At 39.3% G+C, this 24,868-nt stretch overlaps 1 protein-coding gene across 1 annotated transcript; it reads left to right on the forward strand.

Annotated features, from left to right (window-relative positions):
• The first annotated feature begins 1,702 nt into the window (after positions 1 to 1,702).
• LOC120519919 (exportin-2-like) lies at positions 1,703 to 16,927 on the forward strand. The gene is made up of 3 exons (XM_039742666.1): positions 1,703 to 1,844; positions 12,509 to 12,740; positions 16,123 to 16,927. Exons 1-3 carry the CDS (start codon positions 1,708 to 1,710, stop codon positions 16,210 to 16,212), a joined length of 459 nt encoding a protein of 152 aa, XP_039598600.1. The 5' UTR covers positions 1,703 to 1,707; the 3' UTR covers positions 16,213 to 16,927.
• Positions 16,928 to 24,868: the final 7,941 nt, after the last annotated feature.

Below are 24,868 nucleotides of genomic sequence, written 5' to 3' on the forward strand. Positions count from 1 at the left end.
TGCATTCTGCACTCGTTGCAAATGATTTATGTCTTTTTTGGGTAGTCCTGAGAGGAGTGCATTACAGTAATCTAGTCTACTGAAAACAAAAGCGTGAATTAATTTCTCTGCATCTTTCAATGATATAAGAGGTCTAACTTTAGCTATGTTTCTTAAGTGAAAAAATGCTGTCCTAGTGGTCTGATGAATATGCGATTTAAAATTTAGATTACAGTCAACGGTTACCCCTAAATTTTTTACTTCCATCTTAACTTTTAATCCTAGTGCATCAAGTTTATTTCTGATAACCTCACTGAATCCATTATTGCCAATTACTAAAATTTCAGTTTTCTCTTTATTTAGTTTGAGAAAATTACTATTCATCCATTCAGAAATACCAGTAAGACATTGTGTTAGTGTATCGAAAGAGTCAGAGTCATCAGGTGCTATAGATAAGTACAGCTGTGTGTAGATTCAGCCGCGTTCTTTCAGACATGATCACGAAAACTGATTTCTTTTTTTTAGAAATTATTTTATTTCAGTTAGTCTTTAAGCTACTGTAATCGTTTCGTATCGTTTTAGTTTTTCATCTCAGTTTTATTTATTTTATTTCAGTTTACAAAAATGTTTTTTCATTAATAGTTTTAGTCTTCGTTTTCGTTTTAGTTTACGATTATTACTTTGGTTCACCTCTCCGATCCCTGGCTCCGGTAGGCTCCTCCTGACAGCGATTTGAGATCCACAGCGACCAGGGCGCCTATGCTGGGGAATACACTCGCCTAAGTCCTTACACAGAGAGTCATCCTCCTTTCAGTCAATCCCGGTCCATGATCACTCAGCGGGAGTGACCACTACTACTATTACCCGGGTGTCAGCCCAACACCCAGGCTCCCTGTTCAGCTGCAACGCTCTCCTGCACCGTCTCTTTCTCTCTCTCAACCTCCCGTCCTTTCTTTCTTTTTCCTCCCCATCTAGCCGACTTGCGCTTCTATTTATCAAGATAAGCAGCCCCAGGAACAGTCACGAATGCGGATGGTTTCTCACCTGTGCACTTAGGTGAGAAACGACCACATCACGAATCGCCCTGAGAACCGCTTCAGCCACACAACCACCACGTCCCATCACCAAGCCGCAAGCGCGGTGATTATTTATTTTAAAACTGGCCTTTGACAGGAGCTGTGAACCCGCTATACCTCACACGTGAAAATTCACAGAGAGTTATAGTGCAGGCTGTTCACTGAATGCTAGCGACTGGTGCACTGACGCTTGTGGGCAGTCGTGGCTTTGTCTCGAGAGAGATTAACAAGGGTATCACGTGAGTTGTATTCCAAACAAAGGTCATATACCAAGCAAAATGTTTCGTGTCCAAACAGGATGTATACCAAGTTGGACTTATTCCAAAGCGGATGTATACCGAGGTACCACTGTATTGGCTTACTGTTAAGTTAGCCATTTGCGTGGAAATTGTTACCATTTTGCTGAAGTTCCTCTGTCACAAAAGGTGAAAATAATTTTGAAAGAAGAAAAAACTGTCAATTTCCAATTCTTGCCTATCAAATTTTCACATTTGAGTTTTTGCATTACAATTATATATGTGGATGAAATAGTATATGGAATATTTTGTGTTAAATAGCAGTCTTCACTATTTTTAATTATCTTAATGATTGCTCTTGATCCATTAAACATCCATGATTTCAACAAAAAATTTTGTTTTTTAGGATGTTTGGCATGGTTTTAGAGAAGATTGTCATTCCAGAAGTACAGAAAGTATCTGGCCTAGTGGAGAAGAAAATTTGTGCAGTTGGGATAACAAAGATACTCACAGAATGCCCTGCAATGATGGACACAGATTATACAAAATTATGGTAATTATTAATAAATTTGGTTTCAAATGCTTTCCAATATCTGAAGATGATTTATACCTTATTATTTGCTTATTGGCTAGATCAGTGTATACAGTCTAAACTGTTCTGAGCCATATCCATTGTCTGTTTTCCTATTGCTTTTACTGTTAATTTTAATAGTGACCGAAAAAGTTCAGATACTTGGAATACTGAAAAAGGTAATTTCCGAATAGATATATTGTTTTAGTGTTAAACAAGTAACATTCCAACATGCGTTGGATTGTATTTTAAAAAAATGATCACACAACCTGTGTACTTGCTGGGTTAGTATGGCTTGAATAAGGCAGCAAAATTGTACATTCAGTAATACTGAGTGATTAGCTACAAAAAGTTGTCCGCTGTTAAATCAAGTGAACATTTTGACTTGTCATAGTGTCAAATTTCCATTTTGATGAAATATATCACCAGCGCTAGGAACATTTGTTTTAGTAGTTTTTCTTTTATTGTAGTATCCATGATACAAAACTAAACTGACAAACATTAGTAGGTTATTATTAAATTTTATGTTCTGCTCTTCTGTGTGCTGGAATTTTCATTACATGAAATCGGTCTTAAGCACTTATGAATGCGATGAATCAAAACATGTGTTTTGTTCCAGTGCATTGGCTTTTATATATATATTCCAGACTCTACAGCATAAATGAATTTCCACGAAGTAGGATTCTTTATTTATAAATCTAATATTTTCACAGTTAGAGCATAGAAAACCTGTTTACAACCTTCTAAATACGTTTTTTTAACATTATTCGAGCCCTCTAGACATGAAATAACACCCTTTAGTCAAAAATTTAAACTGTGCTCCATGAAAAGACAGATATGGCAGTTGTTTCTCATAATTAAAAGAATGAAAACATATCTTCCTCTTCAAAGGAGTGGGCATCAGGAGCAGAGAATGCTAGAGAGAGAGAGAGAGAAGTAAACAATCAAAAATCAATAGGGCTGTTGGGTTTTAAGTGGAAGCACCGCGATAAAGCGGCCGCAAGGAAGGGATCAATGTGAAGGTAGTCTTTCAGCATTTTTTAGGGGAGCGTCCCTATCTTCTAAGCAAACAGCCCCTCTGCTCACACCCCCTCCGTCAGGAGCAGAGAATGTCGGAGAGAGTGAGAGAGGCAGAGAAAAGCAAACAATCAAAAATCAATACGTGCTGTTAGAGCTTTTAAGTGTGCAAAGCACCACGAGGGAAGCATATCATATATCATTGAGGAGTTTTATTTAATACGTAATACTTGCTCTGATTGGGTAGCTTTCAGCCATCCACCAATAGCGTCCCTTGTATGAAATCAACTGGGCAAGCAAACTGAGGAAGCATATACCATAAATTGAAAGACCCATTGTCCGCAGAAATCCGCGAACCAGCAAAACATCCGTGATATATATTTAGATATGCTTACATTTAAAATCCGCGATGGAGTGAAGCCGGGAAAGTCGAATCATGATCATGATATATATATAGGATATATATATATATATATATATATATATATATATATATATATATATATATATATATATATATATATATAGTGCATCCGGAAGTATTCACAGCATCACTTTTCCACATTTTATGTTACAGCCTTATTCCAAAATGGATTCAATTCATTTTTTCCTCAGAATTCTACACACAACACCCCATAATGACAACGTGAAAAAGTTTACTTGAGGTTTTGCAAATTTATTAAAAATTAAAAAACTGAGAAATCACATGTACATAAGTATTCACAGCCTTTGCTCAATACTTTGCCGATGTACCTTTGGCAGCAATTACAGCCTCAAGTTCTTTTGACTATGATGCCACAAGCTTGGCATACCTATCCTTGGCCAGTTTGCCCATTCCCTTTGCAGCACCTCTCAAGCTCCATCAGGTTGGATGGGAAGCGTCAGTCCACTGCCATTTTAAGATCTCTCTAGAGATGTTTAATCGGATTCAAGTCTGAGCTCTAGCTGGGCCTCTCAAGGACATTCACAGAGTTGTCCTGAAGCCACTCCTTTGATATCTTGGCTGTGTGCTTAGGGTCGTTGTCCTGCTGAAAGATGAACCGTCGCCCCAGTCTGAGGTCAAGAGCGCTCTGGAGCAGGTTTTCATCCAGGATGTCTCTGTACATTGCTGCAGTCATCTTTCCCTTTATCCTGACTAGTCTCCCAGTCCCTGCCGCTGAAAAACATCCCCACAGCCTGATGCTGCCACCACCATGCTTCACTGTAGGGATGGTATTGGCCTGGTGATGAGTGGTGCCTGGTTTCCTCCAAATGTGACGCCTGGCATTCACACCAGAGTTCAATCTTTGTCTCATCGGAACAGAGAATTTTGTTTCTCATGGTCTGAGAGTCCTTCAGGTGCCTTTTGGCAAATTCCAGGCAGGCTGCCATGTGCCTTTACTAAGGAGTGGCTTCCGTCTGGCCACTCTACCATACAGGCCTGATTGATGGATTGCTGCAGAGATGGTTGTCCTTCTGGAAGGTTCTCCTATCTCCACAGAGGACCTCTGGAGCTCTGACATAGTGACCATCGGGTTCTTGGTCACCTCCCTGACTAAGGCCTTTCACCCCCGATCGCTCAGTTTAGATGGCCGACCAGCTCTAGGAAGAGTCCTGGTGGTTTCGAACTTCTTCCACTTACGAATAATGGAGGCCACTGTGATCATTGAGACCTTCAAAGCAGCAGAAAATTTTCTGTAACCTTCCCCAGATTTGTGCCTCAAGACAATCCTGTCTCAGAGGTCTACAGACAATTCCTTTGACTTCATGCTTGGTTTGTGCTCTGACATGAACTGTCAACTGTGGGACCTTATATAGACAGGTGTGTGCCTTTCCAAATCATGTCCAGTCAACTGAATTTCCCACAGGTGGACTCCAATTAAGCTGCAGAAACATCTCAAGGATGATCAGGGGAAACAGGATGCACTTGAGCTCAATTTGGAGCTTCATGACAAAGGCTGTGAATACTTATGTACATGTGATTTCTCAGTTGTTTTATTTTTAATAAATTTACAAAAATCTCAAGTAAATTTTTTTCACTTTGTCATTATGGGATGTTGTGTGTAGAATTCTGATGAAAAAAATGATGTCGCTGTGAATACTTTCCGGATGTGTGTGTGTATATATATATATATATATATATATATATATATATATATATGTGTGTGTATGTGTGTATATATATATATATATGTATATATATATATATATATATATATATATATATATATACACAAAGAAACACATTAGATACATCAGATCTCAATATGAAGTTGGATATCTATACAAATAACGACAGGACTATTTTAGGAACAAAAGGATGCCAAGTCTTTTAATGGAAATAAGTTTTCTGCCTACAGAGGGCTCAATTGTTTAGACACCCTAAAATCAGAGTGAAATGAAGATGTGGCAGGCTAGTCCATTTTTTCAAAAACTGAATTTCTGCTACTCAAAATGCTTTTCAGTATCTTGTGTGGCCCCCACGAGCTTGTATGCATGCTTGACAACGTCGGGGCATGCTCCTAATGAGACGACGGATGGTGTCTTGTGGCATTTCCTCCCAGATCTTTATGAGGGCATCCCTGAGCTGTTGTACAGTCTGAGGAGCAACCTGGTGGCGCCTAATGGACCGAAACATAATGTCCCACAGATGTTCTATTGGGTTTAAGTCAGGGGATCGTGAAGGCCATTCAATTGTTTCAATTCCTTCATCCTCCAGGTACTGCCTGCATACTCTTGCCACATGAGGCCGGGCATTGTCGTGCATTAGGAGGAAACCAGGACCTACTGCACCAGCGTAGGGTCTAACAGTGGGTCCAAGGATTTCATCCTGATACATAATGGCAGTCAAGGTGTCTTTGTCTAGCTTGTAGAAGTCTGTGCGTCCCTCCATGGATATGCCTCCCCAGAGCATCACTGACCCACCACCAAACCTGTCATGTTGAACGACGTTGCAGGCAGCATATCGTTCTCCTTGTCTTCTCCAGACTCTTTCACGCCTATCACAGCTGCTCAGGGTGAACCTGCTCTCATCTGTGAAAAACACAGGGTGCCATTGGTGGACCTGACAATTCTGGTATTCTATGGTAAATGCCGATCGAGCTCTACTGCTCTGGGTTGTGAGCACAGGGCCCACTAGAGGACGTTGGGCCCTCAGACCACCCTCAAGAAGTCTGTTTCTGATTGTTTGGTTAGAGACATTCACACCAGTGGCCTGCTGGAGATCATTTTGTAGAGCTCTGGAAATGCTCATCCTGTTTGTCCTTGTCCAAAGGAGCAGATACCAGTCCTGCTGATGGGTTAAGGACCTTCTATGGTCCTGTCCAGCTCTCCTAGACTAACTGCCTGTCTCCTGAATCTCCTCCATGCCCTTGAGACAGTGCTGGGAGACACTGCAAACCTTCTGGCAATGACACACATTGATGTGCCATCCTGTAGAAGTTGGATTTCCTGTGCAACCTCTGTAGGGTCCAGGTTTCGCCTCATGCTACCAGTAGTTACACTGACCATAGCGAAATGTAAAACTAGTGAAAAAAAAAGTCAGAAAAGATGAGGAGGGAAAAATGTCAGTGGCTTCCACCTGTTAAACCATTCCTGTTTTGGGGGTCATCTCATTGTTGCCCCTCTAGTGCACCTATTGTTAATTTCATTAACACCACAGCAGCTGAAACTGATTAACAACCCCCTCTGCTACTTAACTGACCAGATTAATATCCCATAAGTTTCATTGACTTCATGCTATACTCTGATTAAAAAGTGTTCCTTTAATTTTTTTGTATATATATATATATATATATATATATATATATATATATATATATATATATATATATATATATATATATATATATATATATATATATATATATACACACACACACACACACACACACATGCATATTGTATGTTTGTGTATATGTAAAATATACTGTATGTGTTATTGTCTCTGTATATATTATAAATAATATACAGTTCCATGCTAATGTTTGGATACCATTATTGCCATATTTTGTTGACATTTGAAGTAAAAAAAAAAAAAATAAATAAATGTAGGTTTGACAGCAGTCATCTAAAAACAGTGGATTTTCTTATGAAAACACCAAGGTACAATTACGATTATATTCATGATTTGGAAAAAATGTTTTCAAGATGTGGTATTTGAAACATTTTGGGTGCCCTTTTCTGGTCTTAGTGGTTATAGAACTTGCGGGATTGTTACTCTGGTCTAGAATCGTCAGCTGATGACAATTCCAAAGTGTAATTTTGTTTTCAAACACTGTACAACACTCAACAATCATTGGAAAAGCCACCAGAAGGAAACCCTACCTATGATCACATCATAAAAGGGTCTGAATACTTAGGACCATGTGATATTTCAGTTTTTCTTTTTTAATAAATCTGCAACAATTTCAAAAATTCTTTTTTTTTGTCTGTCAATATGGGGTGCTGTGTGTGCATTAATGAGGAAAAAAAATTAATTTAAATAATTTTAGCAAATGGCTGCAATATAACAAAGAGTGAAAAATTGAAGGGGGTCTGAATACTTTCCGTACCCCTTTTAAGTTCCATAATCGGTCAAACCCCAAGTATAACCTCCTTTGACTTGTTCTCTACACATTGTGTTTTATGAACTAACAGCTGAAAACACCCCAACAGCATGATGCTGCCACCACCATGCTTCACTGTGGGACTGCATTGGACAAGTGATGAGCAGTGCCTGGTTGTCTCACACATACCACTTAGAATTAAGGCCAAAAGTTCTATCTTGGTCTCATCAGACCAGAAAATCTTATTTCTCACCAACTCCAAGTCCTTCAGGTGTCTTTTAGCAAACTCCATGCGGGCTGTCATGTGTCTTGCACTGAGGAGAGGCTTCCGACAGGCCACTCTGCCATAAAACCCTGACTGGGGGAGGCTGCAGTGATGGTTGACTTTCTACAACTTTCTCCCATCTCCTGACTGCATCTCTGAGCTCAGCGGACGGCCAGCTCTAGGAAGGGTTCTGGTGTCCCAAACGCGTCTTCCGTTTAAGGATTATGGAGGCCACTGTGCTCTTGGGAACCTTAAGTGGAGCAGAATTTTTTGTAACCTTGGCCAGATCTGTGCCTTGCCACAATTCTGTCTCTGAGCTCTTCAGGCAGTTCCTTTGACCTCCTGATTCTCATTTGCTCTGACAAGCATTGCAAGCTGTAAGGTCTTATATAGACAGGTGTGTGGCTTTCCTAATCAAGTCCAATCAGTATAATCAAACATAGCTGGACTCAAATGAAGGTGATCTCAAGGATGATCAGAAGAAATGGAAAGCACCTGAGGTAAATATGAGTGTCACAGCAAAGGGTCTGAATACTTAGGACCATGTGATATTTCAGTTTTTTTTTTAATAAATCTGCAACAATTTCAAAAATTCTTTTTTTTTGTCTGTCAATATGGGGTGCTGTGTGTGCATTAATGAGGAAAAAAAATTAATTTAAATAATTTTAGCAAATGGCTGCAATATAACAAAGAGTGAAAAATTGAAGGGGGTCTGAATACTTTCCGTACCCCTTTTAAGTTCCATAATCGGTCAAACCCCAAGTATAACCTCCTTTGACTTGTTCTCTACACATTGTGTTTTATGAACTAACATTCTGTTAGCTGCCTTAATCGGTTCTCAACACTGTCTGAAACTTGATAGTGACGAGTCCACTATGACTACTTAACACTAGAATTACCAGAGCCTACGAAAAATCTCATAGATCTGACCCACCATAAATCCGTTCAAACCTCTCCACCAGCGTCCTTTGTCTTCAAAATGTGCCGATAAAGACAAGCTGCAAGCAGCCGGCTATTCCATCCCCCCACCGACTTAGAACGTGCACAAATTTCTCCCAGCTCATGCCTTGATTGATTATCTGAGAGTGAAGTGGAGTTTTAGAGTGGAAATAATAGATCGTTATTTGGAACACACGCATTTCATGTGTGTTCCGTTTGTACAGTAATCTGTGTAAACACATTTGTAAAACAGAAATGTTTTTCATATTTTAGTAGTAAATGTCAAAATGTAGGCATAAACTATATAATGCACTGAATAAGCTCCTGATCTGACTCTAAGTAACAGCGGCAGCATACATTCACACCCGATCTGGCGCTGTTCATTTTCAAATAATATTGCATTAGTGCGATGATGTTTTCACATATATTGTCTCTTTCTTTCAGGTGTGTAATAGAAACCACAGCATAGAGAGAAGTGCGTACATTGTAACAGGTACACACACACATTGTAAATGCAGAAAGGACGATCCTTGCGTGTGTGTGAACTGTTAACATTTGAATCGGATGATTGCATATAGCGCTGAACTTGAAACTTACTGCTCTGTACTATTCTGTCCTCTGTATGTCCTGGAGTACAAAAGAAACAGCATACAGCAACATATGGGGACTGGCAAGATCGGGAGGGGGAACCACGCTGTCACTGATTACAAAACCACAAGATGAAAGAAAGAGACAATATATGTGAAAACATCATCGCACTAATGCAATATTATTTAAAAACGAACACCATCAGATCGGGTTTGAAAATACGCCCGATCTGACTCTGTTCGTTTTCCAATAATATTGCATGTACTGTGCGTTGATCTTGCTTCACTGAATAAGCTCACGCCTTCTGTAACAGCGCCAGCGTGTATTCAAATGCTGTTCGTTTTCAAGTAATATTGCTTCAATGCGAAAACAGAAGCCCTCCCGCAAGAAATGTCCACTCACATATAAGAACAACGCAGCTGCACCTGGTGTGGAAGGCTTCTGTTTTCTCCAATCTGAGTTCACCTCTATTATAGCGCGTCTTTTTATTTGAAATCGGTGTCAGATCGGGAGAGTGGGGGGGTTCAGGAAGCTTGAATAGCTGCACCAGGCGTAAAGGAGAAAGATGGCAGGCGTCATCCTGCCAATCGCCTGTCCTTCAAAGAAACAGCACAGCTTACAGAGCTCACCATCGCTACACCGTCCAGATCTAAACACTAGCGTGGTGCATGTGCCCAAAAAAGTCTAACTGCATTCTCGTACCATTGCTCGCGTACTAAAGTGTCAGCAGGTATTTTTCGTGGTATTGCTCATGTAATTTGTGAGCATGCCCTTGACAATCAAACAGAGGAAGCTCTGCATTATACTTGTGCCTTTATGCTGTAGGAAGATAAGTAAATAAAGTAAAACTAAAAAAAGACGCTAACTTTGACAAGTACTATACATTTACAGTGACTGTTACAGACGCAAATCAAATGTATGCTTTTATTGTATAATATTAACAATAAGAACAGCTCACTACTCAAAATGTTTATGTTGGGAGATGTCTCTTCTGTTTCTTTTTTCCGGTTTTTTTGTGGTGGCGGCTGCGCCACCACCACCTACTCAAAGCATCATGATGCACCAACATTGATGGACTGAAAGCCAGAAGTCTACGTGACCATCATCATCAGGTCCTTCCATGAAAACCCTAAATACAAAGAGGACTGTTTGACTTATGTTAGGTAGATTGCCCAGAGGGGATTGGGCGGTCTCTTGGTCTGGAACCCCTACAGATTTTATTTTTTTCTCCAGCCTTTGGAGTTTTTGTTTTTCTGTCCACCCTGGCCATCGGACCTTACTCTTATTCTATGTTAATTAATGTTGACTTGTGTTTATTTTTCATTGTGTCTTCTATTTTTCTATTCATTTTGTAAAGCACTTTGAGCTACATTTTTTTGTATGAATATGTGCTATATAAATAAATGTTGATTGATTAAGACTCGAACCCAGAACCTTCTTAATTGGAGTCAGCAGCTCTCACCAGTATACTACCCGAGAAGTCAGGGCAACACAACACTAACCTGACTTCTTTTTCTTCTATTATAGTCTTGGAAAAAAGTGGATTTGTTCTGTTATACTTGTATCTTTTGTGAAAGTGTTTCTTTGATATTTGGAATTCAGGCTTCACACATACACTTCATGTCTACATTTTGTCTATGTTTCTGTTTTAATGATTTGTTTACTGTGCATAGATCGTTGTTGACCCGGAACACATATGAAATGCAAGTGTTCCAAATAAATTGTATTGTACTCAGTAGCTTCATTAAGCATTTGAGGATCAATATCAGGTCCTGGTGATTTCTTTTCATTTCAGTCTATTGAATTTGAGCAGTACTTCTCCCTCTACAATTTCCAGATTACATAGCACCTCCTTAGTAGTCCCTGTTATCTCTAGGAGGTTATGCACTTCCTCGAAAGTAAAGACCTCAGAAAAATGCAAGTTTAGAGCATCTGTTGTTTCATAGTCTGTGTATTTTAGTTCTTTAATATTCCTGATACACTTCACCACATGTTCTTTTTCTCCTAAAATTCTGAAAGAATTTCTTTGGGTCATCTTTGGCCTTATCTGCAGTATTCCTCTCTAATTGCTTTTTAGCTTCTCTAATACCCTCAAATCCCTTACTTTTCACATTGGAATTATTAGACTTGTACACCATACACAACTATTTGTTCATTTGCTCCTTATCTACTTCTCCTTACTTAACCTCTGCAGATTTTTTTTTATTTCCTACTATTTCTAGTTTTTTTGGGATTTATTCAGTCCTATATCATATGTAAAATGTTTTTAAACTTATTCTGCAGCTCTTCCGCATTATACTTTGCAGCATCTGTTTGAAACTTGACCTATCAAACTTAAGAGTTTGTATTTGCATCTGTTCCCTAATGCAAAACTGAGAATTTTATTATTGTCATTTGACCCTAGTGGTTCAGTCACCTCTATACCCTCAATTTTGTCCTGGTTATAACAAAATAGTAAATTTAGACAGGTAGAACTTTGAGGACTACCTTTGTCAGCTCTGCTCCTGAACCAGGCACCTCTTTAAATTTGTATTGTAGAACCAACAGTCTGCCCTCATCGATGTACTTTGCTCCAGCATGGGCAATGACATATAATTGGATGACTTTGAATTTCTTTTCATATTCTGCTCACCCTCTAGGGTCGATATTTGGCATGTGACAGTCTTATTGAGCTGAATACTCTTTCTTTATGAAGGACCAGTATTTGTTTTACAAAGATTATAATGATTCATGGTAATATAGCTTTGTGTTCTTTCTACCATCATAATGGATTTGTGTTACTTTGCGTATTGGTTATAAAAAGAGATTGCCAGCTTTGTAGCTAATTTATACTGAAAGACTAACCACAATACGCTTGGAAAATTGTCAAGATTTCTACAGGTATTTATGAGATAGGTAACATGATTGGAAGTTCATTTAATTTACAATTACCAGGATGTGTGCAGAGATTGATTTTAGGTTATGTTTTTAACCTTCTGCCTGATTAACTTAGTGATAGTGACACAGCAATTTAACGATTAATTCATGGGACATGCCTGTATGTGAAAGACTTCTGTTTCTCCATGTCACGCTTCTTTTTTTCCTTTTTTTAAATTCATTAGCTGGAAGCTCTATAGTCAGATTGGGGCACATAATGTTAAAATCTTTTACATTTTGGATAAAATAGTTGTTTGGTGGTGGTGTGTTCTGGCTTTGCACTTTGTTTAGATTTTATTGTTGTTGTCCTTTTAATAATATAAATACCTATTTCTTTCCACTTTGAGAGTCCACTTTTGAGTTCAATTTCTCCCCTTCCTTTTGCATGTGATGAGGATCCCGTTACTGCAAGCACTGATTGGCTTGTTTGAGTTGCCTGAAGATGACAGCATTCCAGATGATGAACACTTCATTGATATTGAAGATACTCCTGGATACCAGACTGCCTTCTCTCAGCTTGCATTTGCTGGTAAAAAGGAACATGATCCTATTGGAGAATCAGTGAGCAACCCGAAGATCCACTTAGCTCAATCACTGCACAAGCTATCTAGCGCATGTCCTGGAAGGGTATGTTTCTTTTTAAATAGAAAAGGTGGAGAGAATTTTTTACTCATTATTTCTGGGTCTTTGGAATAAAAGGATACTTCTCTGCACTACAACCACATTTTTCAAGTTCAAAGCATAATAACTAGGTTTCATGTCATAGAACTGACTGCACAAGAAGAGTGGTATGCTTCAAAATGAATCAAGCGTTATCTATATGCTTCTGTCAGGAATTTAATGTATTGGAAAAAGAGTTTAAAGGATTTAACCCTGCTTGAATAATGAAGTAAATCCTTGATTTAGGATTCTGATTAAGAAGAATTTAAAACTGACATGGTTTCTGAACTCCTCATGTACTGTCCCAGATATACATGTTTGAAACACTCAAGATCCAGTAGTATCCACTAGAATGTGATTATGCTTTGAACATTAATTATTTGCCGATGTTGGCAGGTGCAGTTTTTGGCATTCCAGTTTGGTCTACAAGGACTGCTTCTGTCTCCTTTCTAAACTTTAGTCTTGAGAGCTAACACCTGCGGCTCAAATAGTTGTGACCAACTCCTCCACTGCATGCTTAAAAGGAATAAGTTCCAATAGATTTCTTGTACCCCTCCAGTTTAACAAATGTTTGAATTAAGTGACCTATATTTTCAAGTTAGTCTGTAGATAAGCATCTTCGGGTGCCAACAATTTCCAACAATTTTATTAAAAAAGTGCTTGATAAAATAATTTGTAATAGCTGGGCATCGCTGGTAAATCATGAATCCTCTTCAGGGCAGTCAGTCACTATATCTGTTTTATTGTCAATGACATACAGTTTGTTTGACCAAGAGAGAAACATATGATTTAGAAATTCTGAAGACTGAGTTTCTGAGGAAGTCAGTCCACATATTGTCCCTCATTTTCAAGGTTTTAAGCTCAAATTGTGTTGCATAACAAACCCATGAGAGAGACACACATAGTGGGTTTTTTTTGTGTTTTTTTCAATATACACTCACCTATAGGATTATTAGGATCACCATACTAACACGGTGTTTTACCCCCTTTTGCCTTCAGAACTGCCTTAATTCTACATTGCATTGATTCAACAAGGTGCTGAAAGCATTCTTTAGAAATGTTGGCCCATATTGATAGGATAGCATCTTGCAGTTGATGGAGATTTGTGGGATGCACATCCAGGGCACGAAGCTCCCGTTCCACCACATCCCAAAGATGCTCTATGGGGTTGAGATCTAGTGACTGGGGGGGCCATTTTAGTACAGTGAACTCATTGTCATGTTCAAGAAACCAATTTGAAATGATTCGAGCTTTGTGACATGGTGCATTATCCTGCTGGAAGTAGCCATCAGAGGATGGGTACATGGTGGTCATGAAGGGATGGACATGGTCAGAAACAATGCTCAGGTAGCCCGTGGCATTTAAATGATGTCCAATTGGCACTAAGGGGCCTAAAGTGTGCCAAGAAAACATCACCCACACCATTACACCACCAGCCTGCACAGTGGTAACAAGGCAGGATGGATCCATGTTCTCATTCTGTTTACGCCAAATTCTGACTCTACCATTTGAATGTCTCAACCGAAATCGAGACTCATCAAACCAGGCAACATTTTTCCAGTCTTCAACTGTCCAATTTTGGTGAGCTTGTGCAAATTGTAGCCTCTTTTTCCTATTTGTAGTGGAGATGAGTGGTACCCGGTGAGGTCTTCAGCTGTTGTAGCCCATCCGCCTCAAGGTTGTGCGTGTTGTGGCTTCACAAATGCTTTGCTGCATACCTCGGTTGTAACGAGTGGTTATTTCAGTCAAAGTTGCTCTTCTATCAGCTTGAATCAGTCGGCCCATTCTCCTCTGACCTCTAGCATCAACAAGGCATTTTAGCCCACATGACTGCCGCATACTGGATGTTTTTCCTTTTCACACCATTCTTTGTAAACCCTAGAAATGGTTGTCGCGTGAAAATCCCAGTAACTGAGCAGATTGTGAAATTCTTAGACCGCCCGTCTGGCACCAACAACCATGCCACGCTCAAAATTGCTTAAATCACCTTTCTTTCCCATTCTGACATTAAGTTTGGAGTTCAGGAGATTGTCTTGACCAGGACCACACCCTAAATGCATTGAAGCAACTGCCATGTGATTGGTTGATTAGATAATTGCATTAATGAGAAATTGAACAGGTGTTCCTAATAATCCTTTAGGTGAGTGTATATTCACAGTTTAGGTTTTGTTGTAGTTCATGAAATTATCTGTTGTCACAGAGCACCTATACTTCTCTATGATTTCTTAATTAGTTGCTTTTGTGTTAGGTGCTTTTCTGTGATAGATTTGAATAAGGGTTACCAAATTAGCCAAAAAATAAGGTTTGAATATACAACTTAAGTTAACGATTCTGGGCATCACGCACACTTTGTGCTATTTTTTACATCATTATTCTAATGGCTTCAGTGGTAGCTACAGCAAGAGCAAACCCCAACAGCCAAAAAACAGACCCTAGCAGTACATGGGGAAACTGTCATTTAAATATGAGTCATCAAAATCCTAAGCAACAAAATAAGTGATTTTTACTATTGTTGGGACAGTAGTGGCTAATGCAGATAAAGAAAGAACACTGTTTTGGAGCAGTCTGGTCTGTCTATTAGTTCATTTTCTCTGCTGGTCAAAATTTTTAGCCATTGGCCATAAAGATAAAATGGTGGGTGTAAGTATTGGAAACTTAGAGTTTCTCCATGGAGCTAGTAGGTTTACTATGTCTAGTGAAATATGTTATTCTGCAACCAAAGAATATCAAGTATAAATGATGCTTCTTTTAAAGGAGTCTAATGTGGTAATGTATCATATTGTAGTTTTTATTATCTATAACAAGGATGTTCAGGATTTTATAATGGCTGTCCTTGGATTTTACAAAAAAAAAATAATAATAATCCCTTGTCAAAGAAACATAGTTTAGCATATTTTTCATTTCCTGGTTGTGGTTGGGGAAGAAATCCTACATTACTTGCTATGTTGACTAGCTGCAACACTTCTAGTGACACACAAGGCAGTAGACTCTTGGGTGATTTATTTCTCATCTGCATGCAAGCAGGTCCTCCAACATACAGGAAAAATTTGGGGGTTACATTCTGGTCCCAATTCAGGTGGTTCAACATGTGATGGGTGTGTCGATGCGCTATCAGCGCAAGCTTCCAACCTGCGTCTTTAATTCTTATTAATGACAGAAGATACCATAAAGCAAATTTTGTTTTTCTCTACATGCTCATTGTTTATAGTATAACAGAGTGTTGGAGAGTGTAAGTTCTGTATTAAGTGGGAAGTTTCATAAGTTTAAGACCACCTACCTATGTAGGTGGCTGTGATCTTTTTCTATTTTTTGCCAAGTCATTGAGGATTTTTTTTTTTTTCCTTTTCAGGTCTCATCTATGTTGAATACCAATTTAAGTCCAGACACGTTGCAATATCTGCATGGTTACCTTCAGGCAGCCAGTGTCCAGCTCATCTGAAACAAGCATAAGATCCCAGGCTTGTTCCATTTTCTAGACTGTTTTCAGAGCACAGTGCACATAGCAGTTTCAAAGCCTCATCAGACACCCTGTTTTTGTTACCACAGTGAGATGATGCTGACGCTATCATGGCAAACATTACAAACCTTTGGACGCTTAATTAAAAGAGGACATGAGGTCTGCTTAATGGGATGTTTTAAGACTTTTAAGTACATTTATATTGATATAACTAGACTCCGAAAACCTGACTGGCATCTGAACAGTATTCATGTTAAATAAAATACGATGAGGTAGACTCCATTTTCTTACAGAAATACTGGTGTAAAATTCACCATTTTTGTTTCTCGATCTAATGGGAATAATTGTAACATTGGAGAAATGTTGCAGGAAAACATTTTCAGGCCTTGCATTACACACTGTATATTTGTATCTGTTCGATATGTCACTGGAGTTTCAGTGATTCACATTAGTATTTGCTCTGCTCTAGAGTATAAACCCTGTTTCCAAAAAAGAAACTATAAACAGACAGGCAAAAGTTCCTACACCATCTGTAAAGTGGTATTTAGAGTGGTAAATTATGTCCTATTAAAAAAAATTTTCTATTATAACACCTCTAATTTTTTTTTCAGAAAGGAGTGTGTTTTATTTGTACTTGTCCTTCTCAGTTCATTGAATTGGAATGAAATGTGAATTAAATAAAAAGCACTTGTGTAAACTTGGTTTGTGCTTTTATGTTAAAGGAAAAAGTGGGTGGTAATGATGGGTGCAGTTGTGTAAAACAAAGTAAACAAAACATACAACTGCCCTGAGTACTTGTTAGGCATCAGATAGCTTTGGGCATAGATAAACTACTGTACAGTGCTAAGAAACCTTTGTCTAACAGGTATTTTAAGTTTTGAATTTTTTTCTGAAAGTGATCTTCACTCCAGGCTATTGATACATTTGAATAGCTTACTTACTCCCCATCAAAGCAGGAACAGTCAGGGTATTTTTTCAAACGGGAGCTACCAGGGATACAGCAAATGGTGAGAGACATGTTACGCAAGGAGGCTATGAATTTGCAAATGCCTTGGTGGCGCTGTGAATCTGCGGTTGCCTCTGTGACGGACAAGCAAGCCTCAACAGACTTGTCCAATCGCATTTAAGCATCCAGCACCATTGGGGAGGGTCTCAAAATTAGCTCAAAAGTCGAACGTCTACACCCCCACTCCCACCTTAGCTTTGTTCACTCCAGTATGGACAAAGTGACTGGCTAAGCTGGGCTCAGCAAGACACAAGAGAACATCAGCATTAATGTCTACACCATCGGGACAGTGGTGAATATCAAAAACAAGTGGCTGCAAGCTAATAAACCACCGAGTGAGCCGGGCATTTGTATCCTTCTGTCTGTAGCCATTGGAGTGGAGCATGGTCAGTCACCAGGATAAATCACCGACCACATTAGTAAAAGCATAGAGTCTCCACCACCTACTTGATAGCCATACATTCTTTCTCAGTGGTGAAGTAAATGGCACTCCCTGGGAAGCAATTTCCTGCTCATAAATGTGATGGGAATGTTTCTCCCCATTGAATCACTGAGAGCACAGCCCCCAAACCAAAAGCACTCACATCCAGCTGTAGAATGAATTATTTAGAAAAGTCTGGATTTGGGAGAACCATGACAAAGCGGCTTTTAAGCTAGAGAAGGTCCTCTTACAATCATCTGTCTGTGCAATGGCATGTTTTTTTTTTTTTTTTCCTTTCGTCAGGTCTATGAGAAGAGTTTCTGTATATGCAAAATTCGGAATTAATCTGTAATAGCAAGCGAGTCTGAGGAAAGCTCAAAACTGCTTCTGTGCTACTGTACACAAGCACCTCACCCGCCTCATCCAGCTGTGGTTTAATCAAACCGTTCTCCATAGAATACCCCAAATAATGTTTCTGACACATCCAGTTTACACTTCTCAGGGTTTGCTGTCAACCCAGTCAGCCTCAAGCTGTTAAGCACAGCTTGCAGGCTGTCAAGCTTCGACCTCCAATCATTACTAAAAATGACATCATCAAGATACGCTCCAGCATACGTAGAATGTGGTAACAGAATCTGATCCATCATCCACTGAAAAGTCAGTGGTGCACCATGGAGACCAAAAGGAAACCTGGTGAATTTGAACAACCTGTCCAGAGTGGCGAATGCGGTGGTCTTGTATCTGGACTCCTTTAGTGGCACCTATCAGTACCCCTTTGTGAGATCCACGGTGGAAATGAGGCTTCCCCGACTTTCTCCAACAAGTCATCAATACATAGCATCAGGTAAGCATCAAACTTGGAGAAATTATTCAAGTGTCTGAAGTCTATACAGAACCAAACTTAACTGTCCTATATTGGAACAAGAACAATTCGAGCATTTGCTTCATGTTGCATATGTGGACGAAGGTTCAAACAAATAGCAGGCAGACACCAATTCTAATAAGCAGAATCTTTTATTTCTGACTTCTTGGTGAGCAGAGTGGCTTTTCCTTACAGAGAGAAAATGCAAGGAAGGCCCCCGACAAGGGGGGTTCAGCTGCATTTATAACAAAATCTTCAAAGAGAATGGTTAGAAAAAAAATAGAGCAGTTCCATCCAAGGCCATCTTTACAATATTTTGCTGATTACAGCGGAAAGCAGAAATTCTAGTCTTATATTTTTAATGAAGCTTATCAGAAAACTTGTCATATGTTTGGCATCTTAATTGGACAATAACCAGACACTGCTTGAGACAAGCTGGGGAATGGCTGAAAGCTGCATTCAGATAGGATCAAAACCAGCACTCGATCACTCTTTTTTTAATTAGTGACGTTTGCTTTTCTTGTCATAATTACATTTTTGTGCCTCCTGATCATGTTGCTGATGCTTTGTTGTGACCAAAGACAATTTAGAAATACACTGTGCACAATTATTAGGCAAGTGAGTATTTTGACCATATCATCATTTTAATGCGTATATTCCAACTCCAAGCTGTATTAACTTGAATGCTTATTGGATTTAAGCACGTCAGGTGATGTGTATTTGTGTAATGAGGGAGGGTGTGGCCTAAGGAGATAAACACCCTATATCAAGGTGTGCAGAATTTTTATGCAGCTAGTTTTCCTCGGGCAAAATGGGCCAAAAAAGAGATTTAACTGACTCTGAAAAGTCAAAAATTGTAAAAAGTCTTTCAGAGGGATGCAGCACTTTTGGAATTGCTAAGATATTGGTGTGTGATCACAGAACCATCAAACATTTTGTTGCAAATAGTCAACAGGGTCGCAAGAAAGCGTGTTGAGAACAAAAGAGGCAAATTAGCTGCCAAAGACTTGAGAAGAATCAAGCGTGAAGCTACCAGGAACCCATTATCCTCCAGTACTTTCATATTCCAGAGCTGCAACCTACCTGGAGTGCCCAGAAGTACAAGGTGTTCAGTGCTCAAAGACATGGCCAAGGTAAGGAGGGCTGAAGCCCAACCACCACTGAACAAGAAACATAAGTTGAAACGTCAAAACTGGGCCAAGAAATTTCTGAAGACAGATTTTTTTCAAAGGTTTTATGGACCGATGAGATGAGAGTGACTCTTGATGGACCAGATGGATGGACCTGTGGATCAGTAATGGGCACAGAGCTCCACTCCAACGTGGAGGTGGGGTACTGGTATGAGCTGGTATTTTTAAAGATGAGCTAGTTGGACCTTTTGCATTGAAGATGAACTCAAAATCAACTCCCAAACCTACTGCCAATTTTTCAAGACACTTTCTTCAAACAGTGATACAGGAAAAGACCATGATTTTTATGCAGGCCAATGCTCCATCACTTGCATCGAAGTTCTCCACTGCGTGGCCAGCCAGTAAAGGCCTTAAAGATGAAGGAATAATGACATGGCCCCCCTTCCTCATCTGACCTAAACCCTATTGAGAACTTGTGGGCACTTCTTAAACGCTAGATTTATGGGGGAGAAAAACAATACACCTCTCTGAAGAGTGTCTGGGAGGCTGTAGTCACTGCTCCACAAAAAGCTGATCGTCAACAGATCAAGAAACTGACAGACTCCATGAATGGAAAGGCTTATGACTGTTATTGGAAAGAAGGGTGGCTATATTGGTCATTGATTGATTGATTTATTTTTTTTGAAATGTCAGAGATGTTTATTTGTAAATTTTGAGGTGTTTGTTTATTATTCTCACTATAACAGATGAAAATAAACAAGTGAGATGGGAAAATTTTCATTTTTCCTTTAGTTGCATAATAAATCTGCACACTAATAGTTGCCTAATAATTGTGCTACATATGTATTCCCCTGATGATGTTCACACTCACATTTCCGTTGTGAAACATTCAGGTTTGTTAACATTTTCGATTGACTGATAGCACTGTGTTTGTTTCATATTAAAATGAATCCTCAAAAATACAACTTGCCTAATAATTCTGCACTCCCTGTATGTTGGATGAAAACAACTAACTGACAAATCTCATCTTGTGAATTGAATTTCAACCTCTCATCCATTTTTCCTAAAAAATATCTAACACCCTCTTGGACGGCAGCCAAATACCACTTTGAATGTACGTAAGCCAGTGGAGGCCTTAGGGCAGTGTTTACCAACCTTGGTGCTGGGGATACACTGTGGCTGCAGGTTTTTGTTCCAACCAGCTTATTTTTAATTGGACTCCTGGGCTAATTAAGTGATGTGTTATTTCTCAAGTTCTGTGTTTTGCAAACAATATAGTAATTAGAAAACTAAGTTTGGTAAAAAAAAATATATATATATATCTATACTAATAAAAGGCAAAGCCCTCACTCACCCACTGACTGACTCATCACTAATTCTCCAACTTCCCGTGTAGGTAGAAGGCTGAAATTTGGCAGGCTTATTCCTTACAGCTTACTTATAAAAGTTGGGCAGGTTTCATTTCGAAATTCTATGCCTAATGGTCATAACTGGAAGGTATTTTTCTCCATTAACTGTAATAGAGTTGAGCTGGAAAGGCGTGGGGCGGAGTTTGTGTGACATCATCCGCCTCCCGTAATCCGTGAACTGATTGTCAGCGCAGTGCGTAGAAAACCAGGAAGACCTCCAAAAAGCGCTTAAGAAAACATGCATTATATAATTGAGAAGGCAGCGAAACAATAAGAAGCGAGTGAGTGACATATACTACCATATTCATGAGTGCTGTTACCTCGGAAGAAAGCAAGGTGTAAACCTAAACTTTAAATTAAGTTCATAGACAGGCTACCGTTTCACATGCCCACAGGTAATGCAGGATACAAGTTTAATGAGAGGGGCCAGGATATAAGCGAGTTTTGATCACTTTGTAACTAAGTTAAAATTGTAGGTGAAGGGTGTGCTTATGCAAATTCCGAGACTGTGTTTGTGGGGATTGACAGTTAAAGGCGGGTGGGGAGTCCGTCATCATCTCCCTCCCATTCATCTAATTTCGCTCTGAGCTGAGCTCAGCTGCTAACGCCGTCTTCGAAGCAACCGTCAGACTGCCACCAAATACTCACAGAAAAATCCACAAGTTAATACACCGCTGTCTCTAGAGTTTCTACACACTGAATCCTCCAGGCACTACTTACAAAAGGTCACATTGACAATCGTGTTACGTTATTTTTAAAAACTTTCCTTTTCTTAGCACAAGCACAGCTGAGAAGCTTCGATGCATGTGCTCCATAGCGTTAAAAATAATGCATTTAATCACACTTTGCATTACAAGCAAAGGGAGCTTTTGTCAATGCATGATTTCCTGGTACACCGATTACATTGATCAGCGCATCCCGATTCATTTTACCCTCGCACCACCTTAGTTTGAGAAGAAGTATGAAAAAATCTGAGGTTAACACAGAAAAACAGATCACCAATTCAAGCTTTATGAATAATCGATCCGCCATCAATAATTGTTTTGGTAAAGCCATCCTCCTTCCATTTTATAATTTTTCCACCACTAGCCATGATTAAATGAGCGGTAAAAAGTAAGAGCAAAGCGAGGGTGACTTATTTAGGCAGGCATATATATGACAGCAACACTCATGACAATATCAATCATGTTACGTTATTATTAAAATGTTTCCTTTTCTTTTCATTACTTCTTTAACACACTACTTCTCCGCTCGGCGTGGGTATTTTGCTATATATATATATATGAATGACCTCCAAAAGCGCTGAGACTTTTGATATCATGAGCGTGTCTGCAAAACTGGGGTCTCCTGCCCAGCAAAAGTCGAGCAGCCAGCGCAGCGCATGTAGCTGTGCCGGCCTTTGAGGCGCTGACTGCGCTTCTGCCTTAAGTCAAAGTGAACACTTTTAATTTTTTCATCCTCCCCTGTGCTATAGCCCAGACAAGTGCAAACATGGGACCCCTTTTCTACACCACGGCAAAATAATATTAAGATTCACACTTTCTTTTGCGTATCACGATTATGAGGTCATCACCTCGGATTATGAAGACACGCACAGGAGTGGAGGACTGACAGTGCCATCACAGCCGATTAATGGCGGGGCGTCTCACCAGTCTACACAAGACCCACGCGACTGTCCCCAAAAGGCGATCATAGCGTCAGCGAACACATCTCTCTATACTATATAAAAGAAAAAGGCAAATTTCCTTTCTTTACACCTTTTATCCCAAACCAAAGCCTTTCTCTCTTAACACTGCAGAGGACACAAAACTAATTTTCTTTAAATGCGGTAAGGCACATTACCAGAGGCACAAATTTGAGCGTTCACATAGAAAATGTAATTTCAATGTACCTGTACTTCTTAAAACGTTAATGTTTTACTGTTTAATAACTTATAGACTATAATTTATTATTTTTCCCTTGCACTCAGTGACCAAACCTATACACACACATATAGACACATACATACATACATACATACATACATACACACATACATATATAATTATATATACATATATATATATATATATATATATATATATATATATATATATATATATATATATATATATGTGTGTGTGTGTATATATCTATACTAATAAAAGGCAAAGCCCTCACTCACTCACTCACTGACTCATCACTAATTCTCCAACTTCCCGTGTGGGTGGAAGGCTGAAATTTGGCAGGTTCATTCCTTACAGCTTCCTTACAAAAGTTGGGCAGGTTTTATATCGAAATTCTACGCGTAATGGTCATAACTGGAAGCAGTTTTTCTCCATTTACTGTAATGGAGATGAGCTTCAACGCCGTGGGGGAGTTTAGTGTGACATCATCACGCCTCCCCGTAATCACGCAGTACATAGAAAACCAGGAAGACCTCAAAAAGCGCTCAAGAAAACATGCATTATATAATTGAGAAGGCAGCGAAACAATAAGAAGCGGCGAGTGACATATACAACCATATTCATGAGTTCTGCTACTTCGGAAACAAAGCACGATGTAAACCTACACTTTAAATTAAGTTCATAGAAAGGCTGCGCTGGCGTTTGTAATTTAGTGCCTGCCCATATAAGGCCGTCCGTCAGCGGCAATCCAATAGCAAACTCCACTAAATATTCACGGGTGAAGGACTGTGCTTATGGAGAGGAAGATGAGATGGTCAGGGTGGTGTTTGACACAAACTCAGCGAAACTGCGAGAGAAAGTTTTAAGTGCCAGGACTAAGGTAACATTAAATACAGCCATGGACATAGCGAGATGGCACCAGCACAGCTGGGAACCTTCGATGCAAGTACACGAGTGGCTCACGTGAACTGGCGCGGTGCACAGATAAAAGCAACAGTTCCAAAAGCTGAACAAAACCGAATTACACAATTGAAAAGGCAGCAAAAAATATGAAGCGTCTGATAAGCATATTCATAAATGCAGCTACTGTGGAAACAAAGCACACGGTGGAAAAAGTCAATGTCCGCTAAAGGAAGACAGTGTAAAAAACCCGTGCATGCAGTGTGTCAGGTCTCAGATAAAGAAGAAGGCGAGCTGTTTATTGATGCAGTAAGAAACTAATCGATGAATGAAACCTGTCATCTTTACAACGATTGACAAACACGGAATGTAACTTGAACACAACACATCCTACAAATACGAACCTGATTGAAAGAAATAATGATAATCAAATCCTTGATGACAGCAACACTCAATAACACTCACAAAACAAATACTGTATATTGACAGTCATGTTACGTTATTTTTAAAATGTTCCCTTTTCTTTTCTAACTTTTAACTTCTCTTCTGCGATACGCGGGTATATATATATAAATGTATATATATACCCCGATCTACAGTACATACTCTCGCATAGATAAGCCACACGCTGTGGCGCAATTGTAGAGTCTTCGCCTCTAATGCCGACATTGAGGTTCGATTCGAGAGGGATGCACTGAGTATGTCAGCGCTACCGATTCATTTTACCTTCGCATCTCCTTGGTTTTGGGCGTATGAAAAAATATTCGGTTAACTCAGAATCATGTTACGTTATTTTTAAAATGTTTCCCTTTATTAGCACAAGCACAGCTGAGAAGCTTCCATGCATGTACTCCATAAGCGTTAAAAATACGCATTTAATCACACTTTCAATTCCAAGCAAGCGGGAACTTTTGTCAATGCATGATTTCCTGGTACATCCATTACACTGATGCACACATCACAGCTACAAAAATGTTAGAGTCGGAATAAAGCGCGTTCCTACGACTGATCATTTCGACTACCC

This window comes from Polypterus senegalus, unplaced genomic scaffold (assembly GCF_016835505.1).
Source record: "Polypterus senegalus isolate Bchr_013 unplaced genomic scaffold, ASM1683550v1 scaffold_5819, whole genome shotgun sequence".
In the NCBI taxonomy this organism is placed as follows: Eukaryota; Metazoa; Chordata; class Cladistia; order Polypteriformes; family Polypteridae; genus Polypterus; species Polypterus senegalus.